The 21,019-nt window shown below is 33.5% G+C and overlaps 1 protein-coding gene across 1 annotated transcript; it reads right to left on the bottom strand.

Moving 5' to 3' along the window:
- Positions 1-1,449: 1,449 nt before the first annotated feature.
- On the bottom strand, positions 1,450-20,489 carry Smp_067580 (hypothetical protein; the record flags this gene model as incomplete). The annotated part of the gene is made up of 6 exons (XM_018788507.1): positions 1,450-1,911; positions 3,561-3,764; positions 8,668-8,828; positions 13,335-13,439; positions 19,552-19,789; positions 20,445-20,489. The coding sequence occupies 6 exons, from the start codon at positions 20,487-20,489 to the stop codon at positions 1,666-1,668; spliced, it is 999 nt and encodes a 332-aa protein (XP_018654043.1). The 3' UTR covers positions 1,450-1,665.
- Between the last annotated feature and the right edge of the window lie 530 nt (positions 20,490-21,019).

The raw sequence follows: 21,019 nt of genomic DNA, 5'->3' as shown, positions 1-21,019 counted from the left end.
CACTCATTGAAATGCATTATGTTGGAATAATTGAGTCTATTATTAGAAAGTATCTGATAAAATACATACATCAAAACTTTAAGTATTATCTTCAAATCCAATTGTCATATTGATGTACTGATCGAGTATTAAAATTAAAATAACTATGAGGTGTGCGTGAGTAAAGATTTCTAACATTTTATTACATTACGATTATGTTAGTAAGGTACTCAGGGGGCTATTGAGCAGACAAAGTATTATTCGTTTATAGTGGTTGTTTGAATCCTACCATTGATGTTTGAAACTGCAATTGACCAGTCCCTTTTGGTATATTTACATCATGTGCGAATTGCCTTGATATTGCCTTAAGTCACAAGTATTATAAGTATAGATGAGGATCGCTCTTGACCACTACAATTTAAAATACTGACTCTTGAATTTAGACTCATGTGATTTAATTACTATGATACTATAATTCTCCTAAATTCGATCCAATATAGGAGCGTGGGTGAACACTGATGAGATATCTCAATACCGAATTAATCAACTGTTCATTCCCTGCAGTTTCTCATCTACTTTGTAGCTGACAACACTTTGTAATGAAAAAAAATATTCTCAAAAAGTCGAATTCAAGAACAAACAAATAAGTGTAAACCTAATTAGAAATTGTATTCATACTTTATCCTTTGTAATATCAGGAGCTTTTACCTGTTGACAGGAATACAAACAATACAATCAGAATGGAGCAGAAGCTATAAAAAGAAACCATTCATATATGGAGAAAGAAAAATAAACAAAGCTAGGACGTATACAAGAGGGAAAATTTGTATAACTTATCTTTATAGTGAAGAAACTAGAGACATAAAAATATAAAGCTAATTATATACGTCAGTCAATATATAGGCAATAGAATCAAGCACACTAAACATAAAAACAAAGACAAATTCCAACTAATGAAATGAGTTATGATATCAGTCATTTATTCGATTTAAAATAATAGATTGATTTCTATACATGGTTCGTACAAAAGCCCAGTAAAACGTCTCACGACTCCTTAAATTTATTCTGTTAGTTTTATTAAAAGAAGTTAATGAAAGCAAGACATTCTGAACACAGAATAGTTCACAACAAATATTATTCTTTAAAAGTCAGTCAACAATTGTCCTTATTTTATTCACATGAGAAAATCATTCGAAAGATAAAGTTAACGACGAGAAACAAACAATACATTCATATTTTTTAATGAGTACACTCTTCTTTCATTGTTTTTTTTTTGAATGCTGAACTGTTCAGTGTTGCATTGAAGAAGCTAAACTGAAATATTTAGGCCGACGTTAACAAATATGTTTGATATGAACATGTAGGAAAACAAATAAAAACATACTGTATTACAGAGATTCATAATTGAAACTAATCATCATCATTATTTGTATTTCTCACTCACAACAAAGATAAAAGTAAAGAGACATCACAACGACAATGTGCTGGACAAACTAAGCTACAAAAACGAGAGGATGTATGAGATAAAAACAGCAATACGGTGAAATTAGTAAAATGAAAGAGATAAATTAATAATAATTACTGTAGTGTCATAAATTATAGTTGAGATCAACTGGCATAAAAGAAAACAGTAAAAGCACTAGACGAAGTACAGATGCAGACGTTTTTGTTGGTGTTCTTTTTGTATTATTTTTGCGGTGAATTCTTAGTTTGATTTAGAATATCTTCAACTTGTTCAGGTACCATATATTCAGTTTGTTGTAAAGGTAACTGATATAAAAGAGGATCTTTAAGGCGACGTAGTTCTGACTTCAAATGAGCTAGTTCGTCACGTAATTCATTGTAACGCTGTACGTCAAATGATGATTTATCAGCTGATTTATAAAAGCTTTTAAGATATTCACGATCAAATACTTGGGGAAGTGTGTAATCCTGCAATAAATGGTTTAGATTTAGGAAAAATAAGGAAAATTATTGCATCAAGAAGTGAAAAAGTTGTATTGTGAAACTTTCAAATGAAAACAGACTACGTTTTATTAGTTTTGTACAGACTGTTTTGTATATCATAAGAATATTTTCAACATTACAAGCATGCTGGGTAAATGTAGGTAATTCAATCGACACACTTATCCAGACACCGAGAGTAATAATAACCACCTATTTATTCTTGATAAATGTTTCGTATAGTAACTTTTTATGAGATGATCAGAGGTAGTCAGCAGGAAACCTTGGATCTTGGTTTATTGTTGTTTTGAGCTCGCCAGCAAGGCGTACCTTTAACCTTGAAGAAATTTATTCTTCCTGTTGGATTCGACCTCGTGCCACTCAGTTTCGCAGTCAGAGAAGTTACAAGTGAGTTACTCAGGTGTTGAATGGCCTTCAGTCGTACTAAGATACATACAATTGAGTAATCATGAAGTACTGACCAATTTCATGTTTGTCTAGTCCTTAGATTTTTTCCATAGAAATTGAACTGAATAATCAATGATTCATAAATTTTTGGTAGGATGAATGATTGTGGGAAGATCTTGTATCATTGCATATGAATTTTATTACAACATAAGGAATATTAAAGACCATGAAGTATCAGGCAGTTGTTTTACCTTAAAAATTATTGTACAGTCGAGTACGCAACATTCAGATCTCAAAAAAAAACAGATTGAAATAATCATATATTTCAATATAAATTTGAACCAAGATAAAGTAAGTGTACCAAACACTTAAATTAGCTATTCTTATATTGTTATTGCTTCATTTTAGACCTTGTTCATCAGGACAGTTATTTTTTTGAGATCTAGAATGGTTATTGGACACAATTTGATTGTTAATTCCTAATACGACAAATCGATACATCTCTTCGGTATGTTTGCATTTTAAATGTTACACTCAAAACCGTTTGTATGACTAATGAAATATTATTTGATTGAATAACACGCACGTTCAATTATCTATAGTACACAAAATGTGTATGTCAGTTTCGAAAAAAGTATAATGTCTTAAAACAAAAAAAAATTGATCAGTTACGAAAATATATTTCACTTAACTAACAATGAATATTTTTGACAAAAAAATATATATAGACATGCATAAATACTTGTTGTACTACAATACTTAAAATATTGTCATGAGCTCAGTTAGAACAAAGAATTACTGAATTCAGGAAAGCATTGTAAATGAATTATCCAATAACTTATGAATGAAAAGGAAGAAAAACTGTATTGTGTAACATAAATAATCGATACACCCTGTGGATTGTTGAATAGATATTAAGAAAATTTTTATTTTCAATTTATTGTATTTTGAACCAACAGAAATTGCTACGTACGGTTCCCGTCCATCTGAGCATTCAGGAAGTAAATGTATCCTTAAAAGCATGAAAGAATAACCATACATTATCTACTACTTACGATTGTATTCAAAATACCTCCTTTCATGTTTTTCAGGTAAAAAAGTACACTAATCACAATCAGTCATCATCAACATGGAGCCTGATGGAGATGTGTGTTGGTTCAACGAGATGAAATTAACAGGATCCCCAACAAAAATGATCGTAAGAATCACAATGGTGCATTCAAACTAACCTGTCGTGTGATCACATAATAGGCATACATAGCCATGCTAGTTCCATAGCCAACAAAATATGTCACAGGTTCCATAATATCCCATGAATATTCCCACCATGTTAATCTTGCCAGTAATCCAAATTGTATACCCATTGCACCTAATCCAAGCCAAGTAAGCCAACGTGTTCGTTGTGCTGCTTGTACAGCAATGACTGACTTTTTCTAAATCAGAAATTATCAAAAGATTAACTCAAGGAAAAGAGTACCACATAACATACCAAATGTCAAATATTGAGAACCTTTCACAGATGATGCTTAATATGGTTAGTTGCTTTATTTAAGATAAAATCCATATCAGTTTACCTCAGACAACTTGATAATCTTAATTCATTATTTTCTGCTCAAGTACGTATTTCAATGAGAATTTTTGAGTTCGATTCTTGATTTGAAAAAACGTGTTTATAGAAAATAAGCTAGAGGAAGCTAAACCCTTTTTGAATGTACCCTTAGGGTAACAATAAAATCAATGATTTACTCAGAAAATTACTCACTTGTTTGCTTTAAACAGAATAAGTTTTCAATATATATATAAGTAAGAAAGTCACAACATTACCCAAAAGAGTGTTCATTCATGATAAACACCAATTTGTTCAGCATGTATGATATTCACTAACTCCGCCTGTAGCTCTTCTAGAGTTACTGACGGTCCCAAGCCCGGGTAAAGGAGGAGGGTTGGGCATGGGGTTAGCGACCCCATCCCGTAGAAAAGCTAACTCGCTAAAAAAACGCTAACCAGAAAAAATAATTCAAACCATTTAAACTCTGCCCTGGGAGTTGAAGGAATAATTATGACGTCTCATGATGAAAGCCGAAATTCTTTTGAAGTCACGAGACCGATGCACCTTCTAACAACCAGAGCAACACTCTTTATAGGTACATGGAACGTTGCTCTAATGCTGTCCAAAGAAGCACGAAATGCACTTGTGGGATGGGAATCTCATGGACCCAGGATAATCAAAGCATCATTCAGGACAAAGAAGCAAGGGATCACAATGAACGTTATCCAATGTTATGCACCCACCAATGATAGCAACGACGATGATAAAGATCAGTTCTATGAAAGGCTGCAATCAATTATAGAGAAGTGCTCACGAAAGGACCTCACCATCCTGATGGGAGATCTAAATGCTAAAGTTGGAGTGGACAACACTGGATATGAAGATGTAATTGGACGACATGGATTAGGAGAGAGAAATGAAAATGGGGAGAGACTTGCAAACCTATGTGCATTCAACAAATTGGTTATAGGAGGCACAATATTCCCACACAAGCGCATACACAAAGCTACATGGATCTCACCGGACCAAACCACAGAGAACCAGATAGATCACATCTGTATCAACAAAAAATTCCGAAGATCAATGGAAGATGTGAGAACCCGGAGAGGAGCTGACATAGCTTCAGATCACCACCTGGTTGTGGCCAAGATGAGACTGAAGCTAAAGAAAGACTGGACAACTGGACAAACAGCACTACAAAGGTTCAATACAGCCTTCCTTCGAGATACTGACAAGCTCCATGAATTCAAGATAACTCTCAACAACAGGTTCCAAGCTCTACAGGATCTACTGAATGAACAAGAAACTACCTTGGAGGACAACTGGAAAGGGATAAAAGAAGCACTAACTTCAACGTGTCAGGAGGTTCTTGGTCCTAAGAAGCATCATCACAAGGAATGGATCTCTATGGGAACCCTGGACAAAATTCAAGAAAGGAAGAACAAGAAACTAGCAATTAACAACAGCCGAACACGAGCAGAGAAAGTCAAAGCACAAGCAGACTACGCAGAAGCAAACAGGGAAGTGAAGAAAAGCATTAAGGCCGACAAGCAGAAATACATGGGAGAACTAGCAACGACGGCGGAAAAAGCTGCAAGAGAAGGGAATATGAGACAACTATATGATACAACGAAGAAATTGGCAGGAAGATATAGCAAACCAGAGAGACCAGTCAAGGACAAAGAAGGAAAGACAATCACTGAGATTCAAGAACAGAGGAAAAGATGGGCAGAATACTTCGAGGAACTGCTGAATAGACCAGCTCCATTGAATCCACCGAACATCGAAGCAGCCCACACAGACCTTCCAATAGATGTCACTCCACCAACGGTCGAAGAAGTCAAGATGGTCATCAGACAAATCAAAAGTGGGAAGGCAGCAGGACCTGACAATATACCAGCAGAAGCACTGAAGTCAGACATTGAAATAACTGCAAACATGCTTCACCTTCTATTCAAGAAGGTTTGGGAAGAGGAACAAGTGCCAATGGACTGGAAAGAAGGATATCTCATCAAGATACCAAAGAAAGGAGATCTGAGCAAATGTGAGAACTACAGAGGCATCAGTTTGTTATCAGTACCAGGAAAAGTTTTCAACAGAGTGCTACTGAATCGGATGAAAGACGCAGTAGACGCCGAACTTAGGGATCAACAGGCTGGATTCCGTAAGGATAGGTCATGCACAGACCAGATTGCGACACTACGGATCATCGTTGAACAATCAGTCGAGTGGAACTCACCACTGTACGTCAACTTCATTGACTATGAGAAGGCGTTTGACAGCGTGGACAGGAGAACATTATGGAAACTTCTTCGACACTATGCAGTTCCTGAAAAGATTGTCAACATTATCCAAAACTCATACGATGGACTACAGTGCAAAGTGGTGCATGGAGGACAGCTGACAAATGCATTTCCAGTAAGGACCGGAGTCAGACAAGGCTGTCTACTCTCCCCATTCCTCTTCCTTCTAGTGATTGACTGGATTATGAAGAATTCGACATCTGAAGGGAAATACGGAATACAATGGACAGCTCAGAATCAATTAGATGATTTGGACTTCGCAGATGACCTAGCCCTCCTCTCTCATACACACGAACAAATGCAGATGAAGACAGCAAATGTAGCAGCAGCCTCCGCATCGATAGGCCTCCACATTCACAAAGGAAAAAGCAAGATTCTCAAATGCAACACGGAGAACACTAACCCAATCACACTTGATGGCGAAACTCTGGAAGAGGTGGAAACATTCAAGTACCTGGGGAGCATCGTTGATAAACAAGGAGGATCTGATGCAGATGTAAAGGCGAGGATTGGCAAAGCAAGGGCAGCATTTCTACAATTGAAGAACATATGGAACTCAAAACAACTCTCAACCAATTTCAAGGTCAGAATCTTTAATACGAACGTCAAGACAGTCCTACTGTATGGAGCTGAAACGTGGAGAACTACTACGACCATCATCAGGAAGGTACAAGTATTTATCAATAGTTGTCTACGCAAAATACTCAACATCCATTGGCCGGAGACTATCAGCAACAGCGTTTTATGGGAGAGGACAAACCAGCTTCCAGCTGAAGAGGAAATTAAGAAAAGACGTTAGAAGTGGATCGGACATACATTAAGGAAATCACCAATGTGCATCACGACTCAAACCCTAACTTGGAATCCTGAAGGGGAGCGGAAAAGAGGAAGGCCAAAGAACACACTACGCCGGGAAATAGAAGCAGATATGAAAAGGATGAATAGCAACTGGAAAGAACTGGAAAGGAAGGCTCGGGACAGAGTTGGATGGAGAATGCTGAAGAGCGGCCTATGCTCCTCGACGAGGGGTAACAGGCGTAAGTAAGTATGATATTCACTAATTGTATCGATTAAAATTTTCCTTTCTTAAGATTTAAGACAACGGAAAAATTCAAACCTTTACATCTGGTGAACTCATAGTTTATTTCCCCACATTATGAATAAGAATTTATGATAAAGCATTCAATATCGTTGTTACTGATAGTTAGGAAAGAGAAAAAAGCTATTTCTATCAGTGGGATCGAAAGAGGATGTTCACTTTATGTAATAATTTAACAATCTGATAAAACAGTTTGTAAGAAAGATAATCCCAATTTTCTTATTGTTCTTCTAAAGAGGCTGGGACCAGACTGCCAAATGAAATGCTGAATTTCTTTAATTTCAACCATTGAAAATTTTGCTAATGCAATTTTCATTTTTGACAGCCGACAAAAATGGCATGGAAAACTTATTTATCCCTCGGAATAAACACTGTTTGTCAAGAGATACTTGTCAAATAAAAGGAATTTTTCAAGAATAAAGGGAGTCTTTTCCCAGAAATCAGTACGCAAAAATATAATTGATAAGTTTTCCCTCGAAAAAGGGTATGTTCTTTCCGTCCGATTGAAAGTCTTATCAGACATGGAATAACTTAGTTTTAAATAGATGAGGGACAAAATAAACTGCATTAGAGTAATACTTAATTAAGTTACGAACAGTTCTAACTAAATAATTACAAAAAGGATGGGAAACAAAAACTAGGTTTTGTCGGTATTCGAATGATAAACATCGGACATAGTATATGTATTATGCATCAGTACATGTTTCCACGCTTCCCATCAAAGCAGAGAGAAGAATTTAGCATAATGTAAAGTAAAGAAGTCAAACAAATGAATCCAACAGCAGTTGAAAAATAAATATATAGCCTAAATAGCTCCAAAAGAATGAATATAATTGGGGAATTAAAGTATGGAATAATGCTATGTGCAAAGTTCAGGAGGAATCTGAAAAGTAAATACATCTGAGTCATTGCAACAGATTTCGAAAGATATCACGTAAGATTTTTAAACATAGACTCTGATTGTGTGACAAACCTCAACGAAGAAGACCATACCTCCATATATGCCTCAATCTAACAGTCAATAACCCAACGGACTGATGTTATCTCTTAGTCTGCCCTCTCAAAGCCAGCATACTTGTTAGAAATCCTAAAAACAATAAGGGGTCAGGGATATTTCCTATTTGGATATTTTTACTGAAAAATAATACCTTCAGGTTACCAATATCTGTTAAGCTTACATTACTTAAATTGGGGTAAGTTGAAATTTAAGTGACAATACTAAGACAGTAATACACAGTAAATCCTACAGCCTTATGCATTATGCATAAAGACATATATACACATGCATAAACTACATAAGACGCAATGTTTATTCCGCTGTGAACCAAAGCAATTTCTGGTACAGTTATGTAATCGAAGCAATATATCTAAATTAATTGGTATACCTTTTCAAATGGTTCCAATTGCAGATTCACATCTTCTATACATTTCTCAAGTTGTTGTTGTTTTTGTGCATAAAATTCATCTACATGAATGGCATTGGCAAGTTTTGAGACTAATTCTCGAACATTTGCTAAATCCTTTGGCAATACACTAAACTGGGAGGCTGTGAAAAAAAAACAGAATTTTTTAGAAGTGCAGTAAATAAGGTAATTATTTATGATAAATAAACGTTTGGAATTCCTAAAAACACCATGTACACCTAACAATTACTGATAAATAACTGAAAATAATATCTACAATATGGGCTTCATAGGCCTTTTATAATATCAGAAGTGATTCTGATTAAAAATATTACACCTAACGTAAGGCCTTCTTCATATGTATGTGTATAGATGTGTATGAAAGTCTCACCATGTATACTCTACAACTGACAATAGCCCTTTATTTCATTTTAAAGGTAAGGTAGCGGTTCTCAGTATTTTGGTTTAGTGAGCATTTTGTTTTTAAAGAAAATTATTACTATTCATTTAACTTACCATGGTTTTTCTAACGTATTGCTTTATTTGTATCGTTTTTACTGACTGGCTTAATTTTGTTTTATCTAACCTTTATATTTGGTGACTTCCATTTTGATTACCTGTGTTAGATTATTTGCCATTAAATTGATGAATTTGATCTATTCATTGTGGATAGAACTATGTCTTGTACTTAACAAAAACGTCTTGTTATGTTTGAAAATTTGACTGTACTAGGTTTTGGCGTACAAAATAACGTTCTCTGTTTTACAGGAAGCTTATAATCACTGGTCATTCGATTCTCCCGAATCTACTGAGTATATATAGGATGGTATATCTGCAGGATCAAAACTGTCTAGGTATCCCTGTAAATTCTACATATTATATGTAACTTGGTTTAGTTAGTACCGCTGTTATAACTGAATAGTTATATTTTAATTTACTGCCAGATTTCAGCATGTGACGAACTAATGGTAGGAGGTATACAGAACGTATCGAAATTTTAGTAATCCTGGTTCTACACCTACTTCCACCCCGAAAAATGCTAGCTGACTCATCATAAATACCTATAATGAATATTTGCTGTTCTTAAAAAGTAGTTACAACAAAACGCTGATTTACATATTTTTTTGGAAACAGTTTTGTAAATATGAATAAAACTTGGGAATTTCTTCTGCTGAAGGAGAAAAAACACTTTTCATGTGGATTTATTAAAACTGATAATAGATCACTACTGTCAGAACCATTTTTAGTCGTTTCAAATGAAGTAAAAGTTTTGACGTATTCGTGATTGAACAAGGTCAAACCATAAGCCAATAATTTCAAATCTCTTAGTGCAGTGGTCAATACAAAATAGTGTTATGATGGACAACTAATCTTTTATATTTTAACTGAGTCAGATTTTATTGGAAAAAAGACCTTTCTAGTCAAATTGGTTGCTTTAATTGACCAATATAACATTGAAAAATGTGATTAGAATTTCAATCAAATGAGAATATTAAAAAAATAATGATTAAAGGTATGTGACCTAAAATAATAATGTCATAGGTACCTTCAGTTTTATTCACATGAAAATTCCATTCTAATACATACAGAAAACGGTTGTTCAGTAAATTTACTCTCTGAAGGGTTTATTAGTGGTGAGTATTGACCAAAAAAGTAAAACGATACATTTTTGACCAGCTGAACCTACATTATTTTTTTCTTAATATCAGTTAAAAAGAAACAATAATCATGTCACGCTTGAAAGTCAACTGATGTAATATATAAAGCGTGAGTGAAATCTAAAAACATTACATAATCACTTTATATCATTTTTCTGTTCGTAAATTCAAACAAAAGAAGTCCGAATTGTAAGACAGAACTAATTGATAAACTTCTACATGAGATAACTTATAAATCAATCTTTTTCAAAACGTACTATCATTATTATTTTTCACAATACTATACCGTTAAAATCTTCCCTTCAGAAAATTAATTTAAAGCCAGCATTGAAGAGTCAAAACTTTGGATTTCTTTCAATGCATTATAATGAAAGTTATTTTCTGAGAATTATTAAAATCTCCAGATTGAGAATGGGAACTTTATCATGTTAGATGGTTCGTGAAGATAGTTTCATTTTGAAGACGGTTCTCAACACAAACTAAAATCAACCAACTGAAGACTATTGGAAACCAGGAAGTCTTGTAAAGGTGTTTCATCCTAAGATGTAACATCCAAGAGTATGTTCCCACGACCCTACACAGAGTTGAGTCAAGGTCTTTCAGGTCTCTTGGAGAGCACGATAATTCTAGACAACTGTACGAAATTATAGCTTTACTGTTTAGGAATACAAATTTATTAAATGTTCTCCAATTTTGTTACAACAATACATTAGTTACATACAGATTTCAGTCTATAAATTCACATTCGTTGTGATATTTACATTTCGCTTGCACAGACACGTAATAACCTCAAAAGATATGTCAAAACTCACTTTGTCTTTTGTTGTTCTGACGAAGAGTTTAAAAAAAATAATAAATCCTGTGATTTATCGATTATATTGAAATACACCAACGGAGGTTCAGGATAGGAGAAATAAAAACCTAACTATTTAAATTATCACCTGAATATTTGAATTATTGATACTAATAGTTATAAACGGTTTGAGACAATGTTGTGCATAGGTCATCAAATACTACTGATAAATATACGGTAATGATAATAAATATGCTTTTTGTCACATCCCAATGAGTAGAAGTGGCTTACATTAAGTGACGAAACGTCGGAAATACAATTTTTCTACTCTTTGGGATGTAACAAAAGATATATTTATTAACTTTCTACCCAATGTTCAATTTACTTGAAACTATCAAGTCCAACCCCGGTATTGATACATGGTGATAAGTTAATTTCACTAAACAGTATGATTTATTGTAAACTGGTATAAAGAATTATCTTGGATATGGAAATCACAATTTGCAATCTGGCTAGCTAGATTTTACCTGGTAGCACGATTCTTTTCTTCAACTGTGAATCACTTTATTTTCACAGCCTTCCTTAAAATTGATCCAATAATAATACTTAATAAACAACTGATTTGTTTGATTTCCCATAAGCTAATATGATTAAAGATACACTCCCCTCCTATTTTAACGAACCACTATCTCTCACTGAATAATAACAATCTTTTATGCGAAATATTTATTTTATTGGCTCATATAAACAGGAAAAAATCGATGGTGGTCACAAGCTACGTATAAAACCTGTTCAATGAACGCTTTAATCCAATCAAAATGTTCAGTTATCTTGATGTATTTTGCTTGAATAAAACAACGGAATGCACGACAATCATATCATAGGCAAATTATCGACTTTTCAAAATGAAAATAGCTGATTACTAAATTATTCACATGAAAAAATAACAGAAAGATATTGCAAAATCGATTGGTTACTATTCGATCAAAATATAAACAGTTGAAAAACAAACATCAAGAGTTTGAACAGTTGATTTAAATATCCTTACAGACCTAGTGATTAAAACTAAAAGAGAATATGAAATACATTAGGATACAGATGAGTCGATTCGGGACTACCAGATTCATGTTTTGTTAACTGAACTTTCCTAATGGATTCAACAGCTTGGTATACTTCGGTATCATATTAAATACTGACTGTTTAAAATGATATTGGAGGAGATTCATCAGTCCACTGTTTTCACTAAGTAAAATAATATTCCGAGTTAAAAATGTTAGTAAATGAAGCTCAGAACTGGTGTCCTTGCAATAATTATTCACTGGAACATATTTCAACATAGGAGATATTATTATGCATTTAAACAATGTATAGTAGTTAAATAACGAAAATAAATTTTATGTAACAATATTAAAAACGATACTGAAAAATGTTAGTTTAATTTTAAAAGTAGAAACAGTCATAAAACAAAAGTATATGCACTATTTGTAAAACTCTAACAAATACTTTACAAATTTTATTTACTTTAAATTCTTTCCGAAAATTTAATGAAACATAAAATTTATTGTACAATTGACTACAATGTAGTTTATATGACTTATCATCAATATCTGAGAGAATACTTTCACGAAGTTGAGCTCTGAGCATTATTGTTTAGACTAGTAATACTTTATGGAATCCTTCTTTTTTTGAGATAAACATTACTATTAAAATATCTACCTGAAATCTAGTGGAAGATATGCCCGTATTTTTTTATACTTTAGAAGGTGACTGATCAATTCAAATCCTTAATATTAACAGAAAGATTTAAACGATATCATCCCAGATGCATAAGGTAGTGGCTGTCTCGACTCAGTGGCTCAGTGATCAATGTATTAGCTGTTTGAAGCGAGAAGTACTGGATTCGAGTTCAGGTGTGAACATCAATACTTAGATGTCGGCATATCCGGCTGAAGAATCCTAAAAAACAGATAAAATCCACCTTCTAAATATCACTTCTAGTTCCTATCCAACTCTACTTAGAAATCATCTCCATATTTTAATGTATGTTTACAATGAAGAAAAAGAGACATTGAAAACTAAAAATCACTGGACAGTTGTTTCTGATTTCTTCGGCAGAGAATGGGTATCCATTAACTACAATTAAAGGTTTTTTCAAGAGCGGTTTAAGTTGTTATGTTTAATAATAAAAAAGGACTTACAGATTGACGACGTATCTACGTGGTATTGTTGGTCATTGATAAGTATGTGAAAATCAGAAGTAAGTAGATCGGAAATCGAATTTGACTTTGCGATCCTCGTCCCATCTGTGAATTTGTAAATAACATCACTCACACATCAGTTATGAAGGATTATTCTATCGGAGGTGATATATCTGATAGATAAAGAATATTGTATAGCATTTCGTTCAATATAACTTTATGAATGCTAAAAATAGTCTATGGAGGTAGAAAATATACAAAAGTTGGAGTATCTGGTCATGGATGGTATCAAATAGTGTATTTCAACCTCTGTGTCAATAATACTAAGATTATGCAAGGAGCATTAAGCAAGGATCATAAATCATTTAATGTGGCTATGAATTTTTATAGAGACATGCTGTAGATTCCAAGCAACACTTTACTCACACTTATAATCCTGTCTAGGATAAGATTAGATTGAGAAACGTTATGATTATCAAGCTAAAATACATCATCATTTCATAAAATTATCTGGCTTCGCACTGAGCTGTGCTGGGAAAAGTGTAGACTTCAGAGTTTGAGCTCGAGCGATAACCAAAATTTATGCCTGGAGTCCTTAGGTGAAACAGTTTGGAAATAGCCACACTGATGCAGGTGTATTAGTTATTCGTCTTCCTTCAAATCTCGAATTCAAATAATAATTCATACATTCATACATTTTAATATCATTTTCTTCAAAATCATATTTTCTATGTACAGCTCACTACGGCTGTCTTTATGATAATTTTGACTTATTTGATTTCCAGTTTGCTAATTTTCTTTATCTGGACTGATAGGATGGTAACTTTAGTCGATAAACATATAAACCACATACTACTTTGTTTGTAGTGGTGATGTTTTACTGTTTTATAAACTGATTAAAACTAGTGATATTTTACAGGAATATATATATATATAACGATCAACGTAGAAAATGAATCCAAAGTTCTAAATTTTTTTGAAAAACGATACATTGCGTACAACTTCTGAGTATCTTAAATAAAGAGTTGAAACAACTGACTAATTCTCTCTTCTGCTAGTAGCTAAACACACTCTTCTTACACAACAGTGTACGCATTATGACTTATTTTATTTTCAAAATGTAATTTGAACCAATGAAACAAAGAACATGTTCAATACTTAAATCACTGAAAGTAATCGGAGAAATTCATCTAAAAGATATAAACACAACTAGGACTTTACTAAAAAAAGACAAAGAATATCACCAATATATCATATATGTCAATAAATTTAATTTCAAGTTGATTTAAATTAGTCTGTAGTGTGACAAAGTAGCCTACATCATAATTTTAAGTCTCAAAGATAAGATATAGTCGAAATATATAGCCAGGTAGGTTTTTCATAAAATATAATGTCTATTTTTTAATCATTAGAAAAACTATCGATGTAAGAACAGGATTAATATACGAAATATGCGCATTTTCTGCCCGACATACATGCTTATTTTATATCTCATTTAGCTAGAAGATGAATGGTTAGTTTAAGCAGTTTGATGGCATGTCACAACATGTTACCCCAAATGTAACAAAATGCTAAGATCTGTTGTGAGCTTTTAGTCGACAACACAAAGAGAAACATCAAATGTTTAAAGTGGACATATTTTAGAATATACATTCGAAAAAAGCACCTAACTTTTTCTCAGAGATTGTAAACATGTGAATAAAAAATCATCTGAATAATATAGCCTTTTTTTCTAAGAATGCTTATATTATTTACTTAGGTGGTCACATGGATCTTTAATATTACTTTAAGTTAATTTTAATTATGAAACGATACTAGGTAGAGTGTCTTTTGGAACCAGGTAGCATTGACAGGTTATTTTTTTAGTTTCCAACTGTTCAGTAGTATGCATCAAAAACTTGTGGAGCCAACTTACATACTGATGGCACAATATGATGGTTGCAATACATCCTACATCGACTAAAATTTAAAATTGTGGACCACTGGATTCTAAACGATTCCTCAAAAACGATATGGAACTTTCTATCAGACATGAAGGTTTTGGGATCTCCTTTATGTTGAGTTGTGGATGAGCACTTTTAAACGGATATAATCCAGGACTGAATGTTTTTTTGAGAGTTAGCTGGCTTTCAGTAGTTCCATAGCTGATAACACTCCGTGCTGAAAATAACTGTCACTACTAATGGTTTACCAGAGAAAACATATTTGGGATGGGTCATACTTTGTTTCTGTTTACTAGACATATTCAAAACGGTCTTACTAATAACCTAGCATATGGATTTTATTGATTTTGAAGTGGTATTTCAAATCAATCTTTGTAAGTACTTCTTTCAATCGAAACTAAATCAATACGTCAACCTTCAATCATTACCAATGATCAATTTTGATTGAATTTCATTACACAATTTCCAGTAGTATAATTTCGAAAAATAAACGTGATTTCTAAAGCTGTGCTAATTAACAGACAAATAATGGTGACAAACATATAATGTAGGTTACTCTTAGAAAGCGACATAGAACACTTATTTCATGATGCAATAGTAATTATAATACCACTGAAAATCTCACAACTCTAAGCTGGCACAAAATAACGGCTAAACTTCCGATCTGATGGATATATGTAGAGGACTGATGAAGTGCACAATATAACATGATAATATCTAGACGTCACTGATTCTCTTTCTATGGATATATATATAGGATCATCTACTGTGTAGACAAATTTGAATATCGGTTTCTCTAGTGAGATGAAAATAAAATACTAGAAATTGATGACTGAATAATGGTACCACAGTTGTTCTGTGTCCTATCTACGAAAGTATGGGAGGTATTCAGTGGTACAGAATCATAGGAAATACTTTAAAAAGTACTGAATGGCTTTAATATATTTAGTTAACGTTGATTTATAATCGAGTTTACCGTTTGAAGTACAATTGGTATGTACGTCATCTATAAAATATTAGTTCAATTTTCTATCCGTCTTTTTATATTAAAATATGAAGTCGCTGACAACTAACCTGGGATGATACACTCATTACTGCATAACAAAACGTTTTTGATTAGAGTATGGATATGCTACATAACAGAAATTCTATTCCCATAGCATACCACTAATTATCAGTTTGATTTTCATATTCGAAATTTCAAGAACTTGTTCACCCGTTTTTTGTAGTTCATATCTCAAAGTTTGCTTGAACCCCTAATTCTGGCTAAGAAATGTTATCCCTTTCAAAAATGTGCAGTTTATCATGCTTTCTTCTTTCTTTGGACAGTTAGAACATGGGGAATTTATAAGACGGAGTATTGACTAGGACACCTGATATTCAGTCCTCATTTCCCAGGTCTTCAATTCTCAATCACCAAGTATTTGGACCCAGACCACTAATTGGTTTGTGCTTGGATTAAAGTAGCCACCATTGAATTAAGACTGAATCGAAATATTTAGACCGCAGAATACCCTAAAATAATGCACATTGGAACTCTAATACCCTAGAGAGTGCCGAAACGAGACCAAAAACGATATACAACGTAATAATTATTTCTAGCTTTGACATGAAAAACCAGTCTTGTTTGGTATACTTCCGAAACACTAGGCTTTTCTATGCTATCTAAGGGATACATGGAAGGATCTGTTTTAAATAACCTTACGTTTCTGTAATGCAAATGGTATACCATACCCATAGTTTTTGGTCACCGGCTAATTAGTTTTAATTTGCGATTATTTGAAATTTATAAGCTGTATAACTAATGTTTTTCTGTCTCTCTCTCTCATATATGTCAGATTCGCGAACAGTCGTTGATTCACAGATGAGACGTGTTATGTGACTTTTCATCGCTCACCAGTACTATTTATTAAATTGGACCAATTAGAGCGTGGCCTGATTTCTAAACACTGAGAATTTTAAGCATAAAGTAATGGTAAAACAATGAAGTAGTAAACAAGATTCTGTAAATCTCATGAACGCTTATTAGAATTTGATTGTCAGTCCTCCAAGTGAAACACAAAAAAGATTCCAGCATATTATGGGTTACATTAAAATCTACTCAATACCCCATGATCTCGAAAATGACCAGTTGTATATCTGCTTTTCTATGCGGTCATTAATATTCAAGGCTTATTCGTACTACAACTATTTCACGAGTACGACAAAGTGACATGCAGCAAGAGTATGAGAATGACACTAAACTGTAGAAAATATAATCCAGTGTTAAAGTTAGTAAATTATGAGAATTTGAAGATCACAATAAAAAGCATATCTAGCATAAAACACTTACTTAACTTGAGAAGTGAAAAAACTGATTCACTTGTAAAGTCACTTATTACAAGAACATGTTTAATTGTTCCGATGGGTTCGGTTATTTTTAAATTTGTGATGAGTTAACCATTCTGACCTTAACAACACTTTAATTCATAACTTAGATGTTCTTGATTGATGGGTTTTCAAAAGTATCTTTAATATCTCAAACTTAGATATATTGTATATAGGTTTTGACATGTACTGATTTCCTACTGAAAATGAGGTTACTTAGGAATCTAAACTGACTTTGAGCACTTCAGACATCCTTTAAAACAAAAATCCTTGCTAAATCGATATTAAACATCAAAAAAGAGCATTAGCTGTCATATTCTGGGAAAATCGATGTACCTCTATTTGTGTTTCTCAACTTGGAAATAAATACCAACCTAGAAAAACATACAGGAACAATATGTTTTCAAATCAACTATCTGCAATTCAAATCTGTGACACATAGGACTTAATCCTCTCAAAAATATTACCCCACTAGTTAAGCGCTTAACGCAATTCTAGTACATATACAAATAATAATCTCAGGTGGTGTGATGATGATAAACTATGTTTATTTCAATAGGACTAGTCAAATGGCTACCCAAATTTATCTTAAACTTACGTTCATTTTCAGAATACTATGAGCACACTCATCAAGTTCGTTTGCACCAAATTATTATTTTCAGTTTTCGTCACTTTATCGCTTTTAGTTATACCCATGAACATTAAATTAGTCAGTCAGTTGTGATCAATATTGTATTGTCTAGTTCTTTATAATGACTCGATCTTACTAAACCGATTTGAAATGCTGTCAGCTATCTACATGAATCGAAATTTCGATGTAGCAAATTAGACATTGAGTTATTGAAGGTAATCAATAGAAAGAATTATCCCTAGGTTTTATACGTGGCACACGTCAGCAAAGGTACATATACCTAAGAAAGCTGACTTTAATAAAGTGTGTTACAAAAGCACTTCTCAAAATTATTACCTAATAAAATCTGACGAGATCAATTTGGGCCGACATTATCCTTTAAAAACTCTAAATCAGTCAAATTTACAATCAATACATGGATTAGTCTGCAAATGCACTGATACGGCCGAGAGTGGGGAGAGTCTGCTCTCCCTCTCGAAATGCTCTCACATGGCCACGTGCATATAACCACTGCCAGGGAAGTCCTACTCACTGCCTTCTCACAGCGAGGGGGGGTTTTACGAAATTGAGGGAACGAAAAACGAATGTCCGGCGCTTTAGCCGGGTTGGTGGACACGGCGAGTTCACCTAGGGGAGTTGGAAAACCCTGATTCCAAACCAATGGTGCACATGGGCTCCAGGATCCTGATGGAACGAATGGCGTATGAACCTATTGTTGGTCACCGGCTACCATGGGACTGCATCTCCTCACGATGCTCCACTGCCTTGTGGACTAGACCTTTAGGTCAAAGGCTCGGGGTGTGGCCTCTTAAGAAAACCACCTGCTTCAGTCTCGGCACCTGGGCAGTATCACAGCCCTCACACAAATCAAATGAGATTTGTGAGGCGCATATGTATCTGGTGCTTCCTTGTATCAATATTTATGTGTTTAAATAAATAATAAATAAATAAATTTATATTTTATTGTCAAGTATACCTAATTGATGACAATCGAGGTAAAGATGGTTATACTGCATTTTATATACCAAACCGACAGTTTAACGATTGATATTTTGTTATTTTCTGATTCAACAGTAAGAAGGAACGAAATATTAGTGTATACAAAAATGTTAAAGACTATTGATTTGAAAGGAAGGAAGCAGAGATAGATACAAACAACAACAAAACGGACCACTTCAGTCGAGCTTATCAACGTAACTTAAGCCAATAAAGTAAATATAACGAGAAAAGTATTGCAGTGGTCAATAAATGATTTCTACTAATTAGAAAGTCTTACCTTTACTAAAAAATGTTATTCGATCGACACCACTATCTTCACATTTTATGAAGTTTGATAAATCCCCAACTGTATGTTGTAATGGTTTGAGAACAAAAGAACATGCTTCTCGTCTAGAAGGCAATGGGATGATAATTTTTGGTAGACCATTTTCACTATATACAGAGACAGTATCCAATGATGTAGTAATGGATGTTGAATAAAACAGAAAAGACGGAATATGTACAAGATCCAATCTCTGAAATGAATAAATGTATATGACAAAACAAATGACTGTAGGACAGTAAGACAAATATTAAGTTACAAGGCCATGTTAAACACCACTAAAATGTCACCATTTCTTTTCAGTATACTGTCAATAAGCAGTTCACAAATATTTCTGTTAAATTCTAAAATTATCGCATAACAGGCTGGAATGAGTTATACTCAGCTTTCCCTCAAATCACAATAATACGTTCTTTAACATCAATACAGTGAGTATACACAAATTACTTTACAGGATACTTCGTTCTCCTTGAACAGTTTACATAAATAAGGAAGACCTTCCAAGCTCTTAGGTTTTGCTGAAATTTATGGGTTCACTTAAACCCTTCGCTTATTTTTTACCTGTATTTTTTTCAATAGCACTAGTTAATATCAAAATAGCTGTAATAACCTAGAAGAATACAAACCTGATTACTGATGACTACCTAAAATTTTTAACAGATGACTAAACGTTTAACAACTAGTTTATTTGCTTAGATATACTGGCATTTTTAAACTTGTACAAGAGAACTACATTTGGTAGTTCACTTAGATACTACTAGAATGAAACCAGCGTTTATTTTTGTATAAATTCTTCGCAACGACGAATCTTACGAAAAATATGACTGACTGAAGTCATTAGGACTTACTAAAAGTGGCAACAAAGTAAATAACGGAATGTCTAGTTCGACCATCCTTTGGCAGACAAAGTCTTATCATGTTGAAGTAAAAATCTGTTGATTTAAATGGTTAACCAATCTAACTATCGATATAGATAGATGGAATAAAGAATAAGACGTTGAAAATTATGTAGACGCTTGGTTTATCTTGAATATTACTTTACGTGGTAGTATGGAGTTCCAAAATAATTGGAAGGTTCCTTCTACTACAAACTAAAATCAGTTAGTGAACCCATTGAAAACCAGCTTGGGACAAAACAGATATTCAGAGCTTTTCGATTATAATGGTTTTCCAGTTGGTGATAGATCATGATGAAAAACAGCCGAAAACGGGTCTTACTTATGATTTGATTAATTTATTTTCAAGAAGTTTTAAATATACATATTACTTTATTACAACGAAAACATGCAAAGATAAAATATTTTAAAGAGAAATTTCAATATTATTTTCATGGTTTTTGTTCCAGGTGTAACTGGGCATAACACTGTATGTGGCAGTCATTTAAAAGCTGTATTCGCAAAGTTCATGAACACAAGTCGTGACT

The sequence above is a fragment of the Schistosoma mansoni genome, chromosome W, assembly GCF_000237925.1.
Source record: "Schistosoma mansoni strain Puerto Rico chromosome W, complete genome".
Lineage (NCBI taxonomy): Eukaryota > Metazoa > Platyhelminthes > Trematoda > Strigeidida > Schistosomatidae > Schistosoma > Schistosoma mansoni.
The sequence above is the reverse complement of the archived record's forward strand: the minus strand, read 5'-3'. Positions and strand labels throughout refer to the sequence as shown.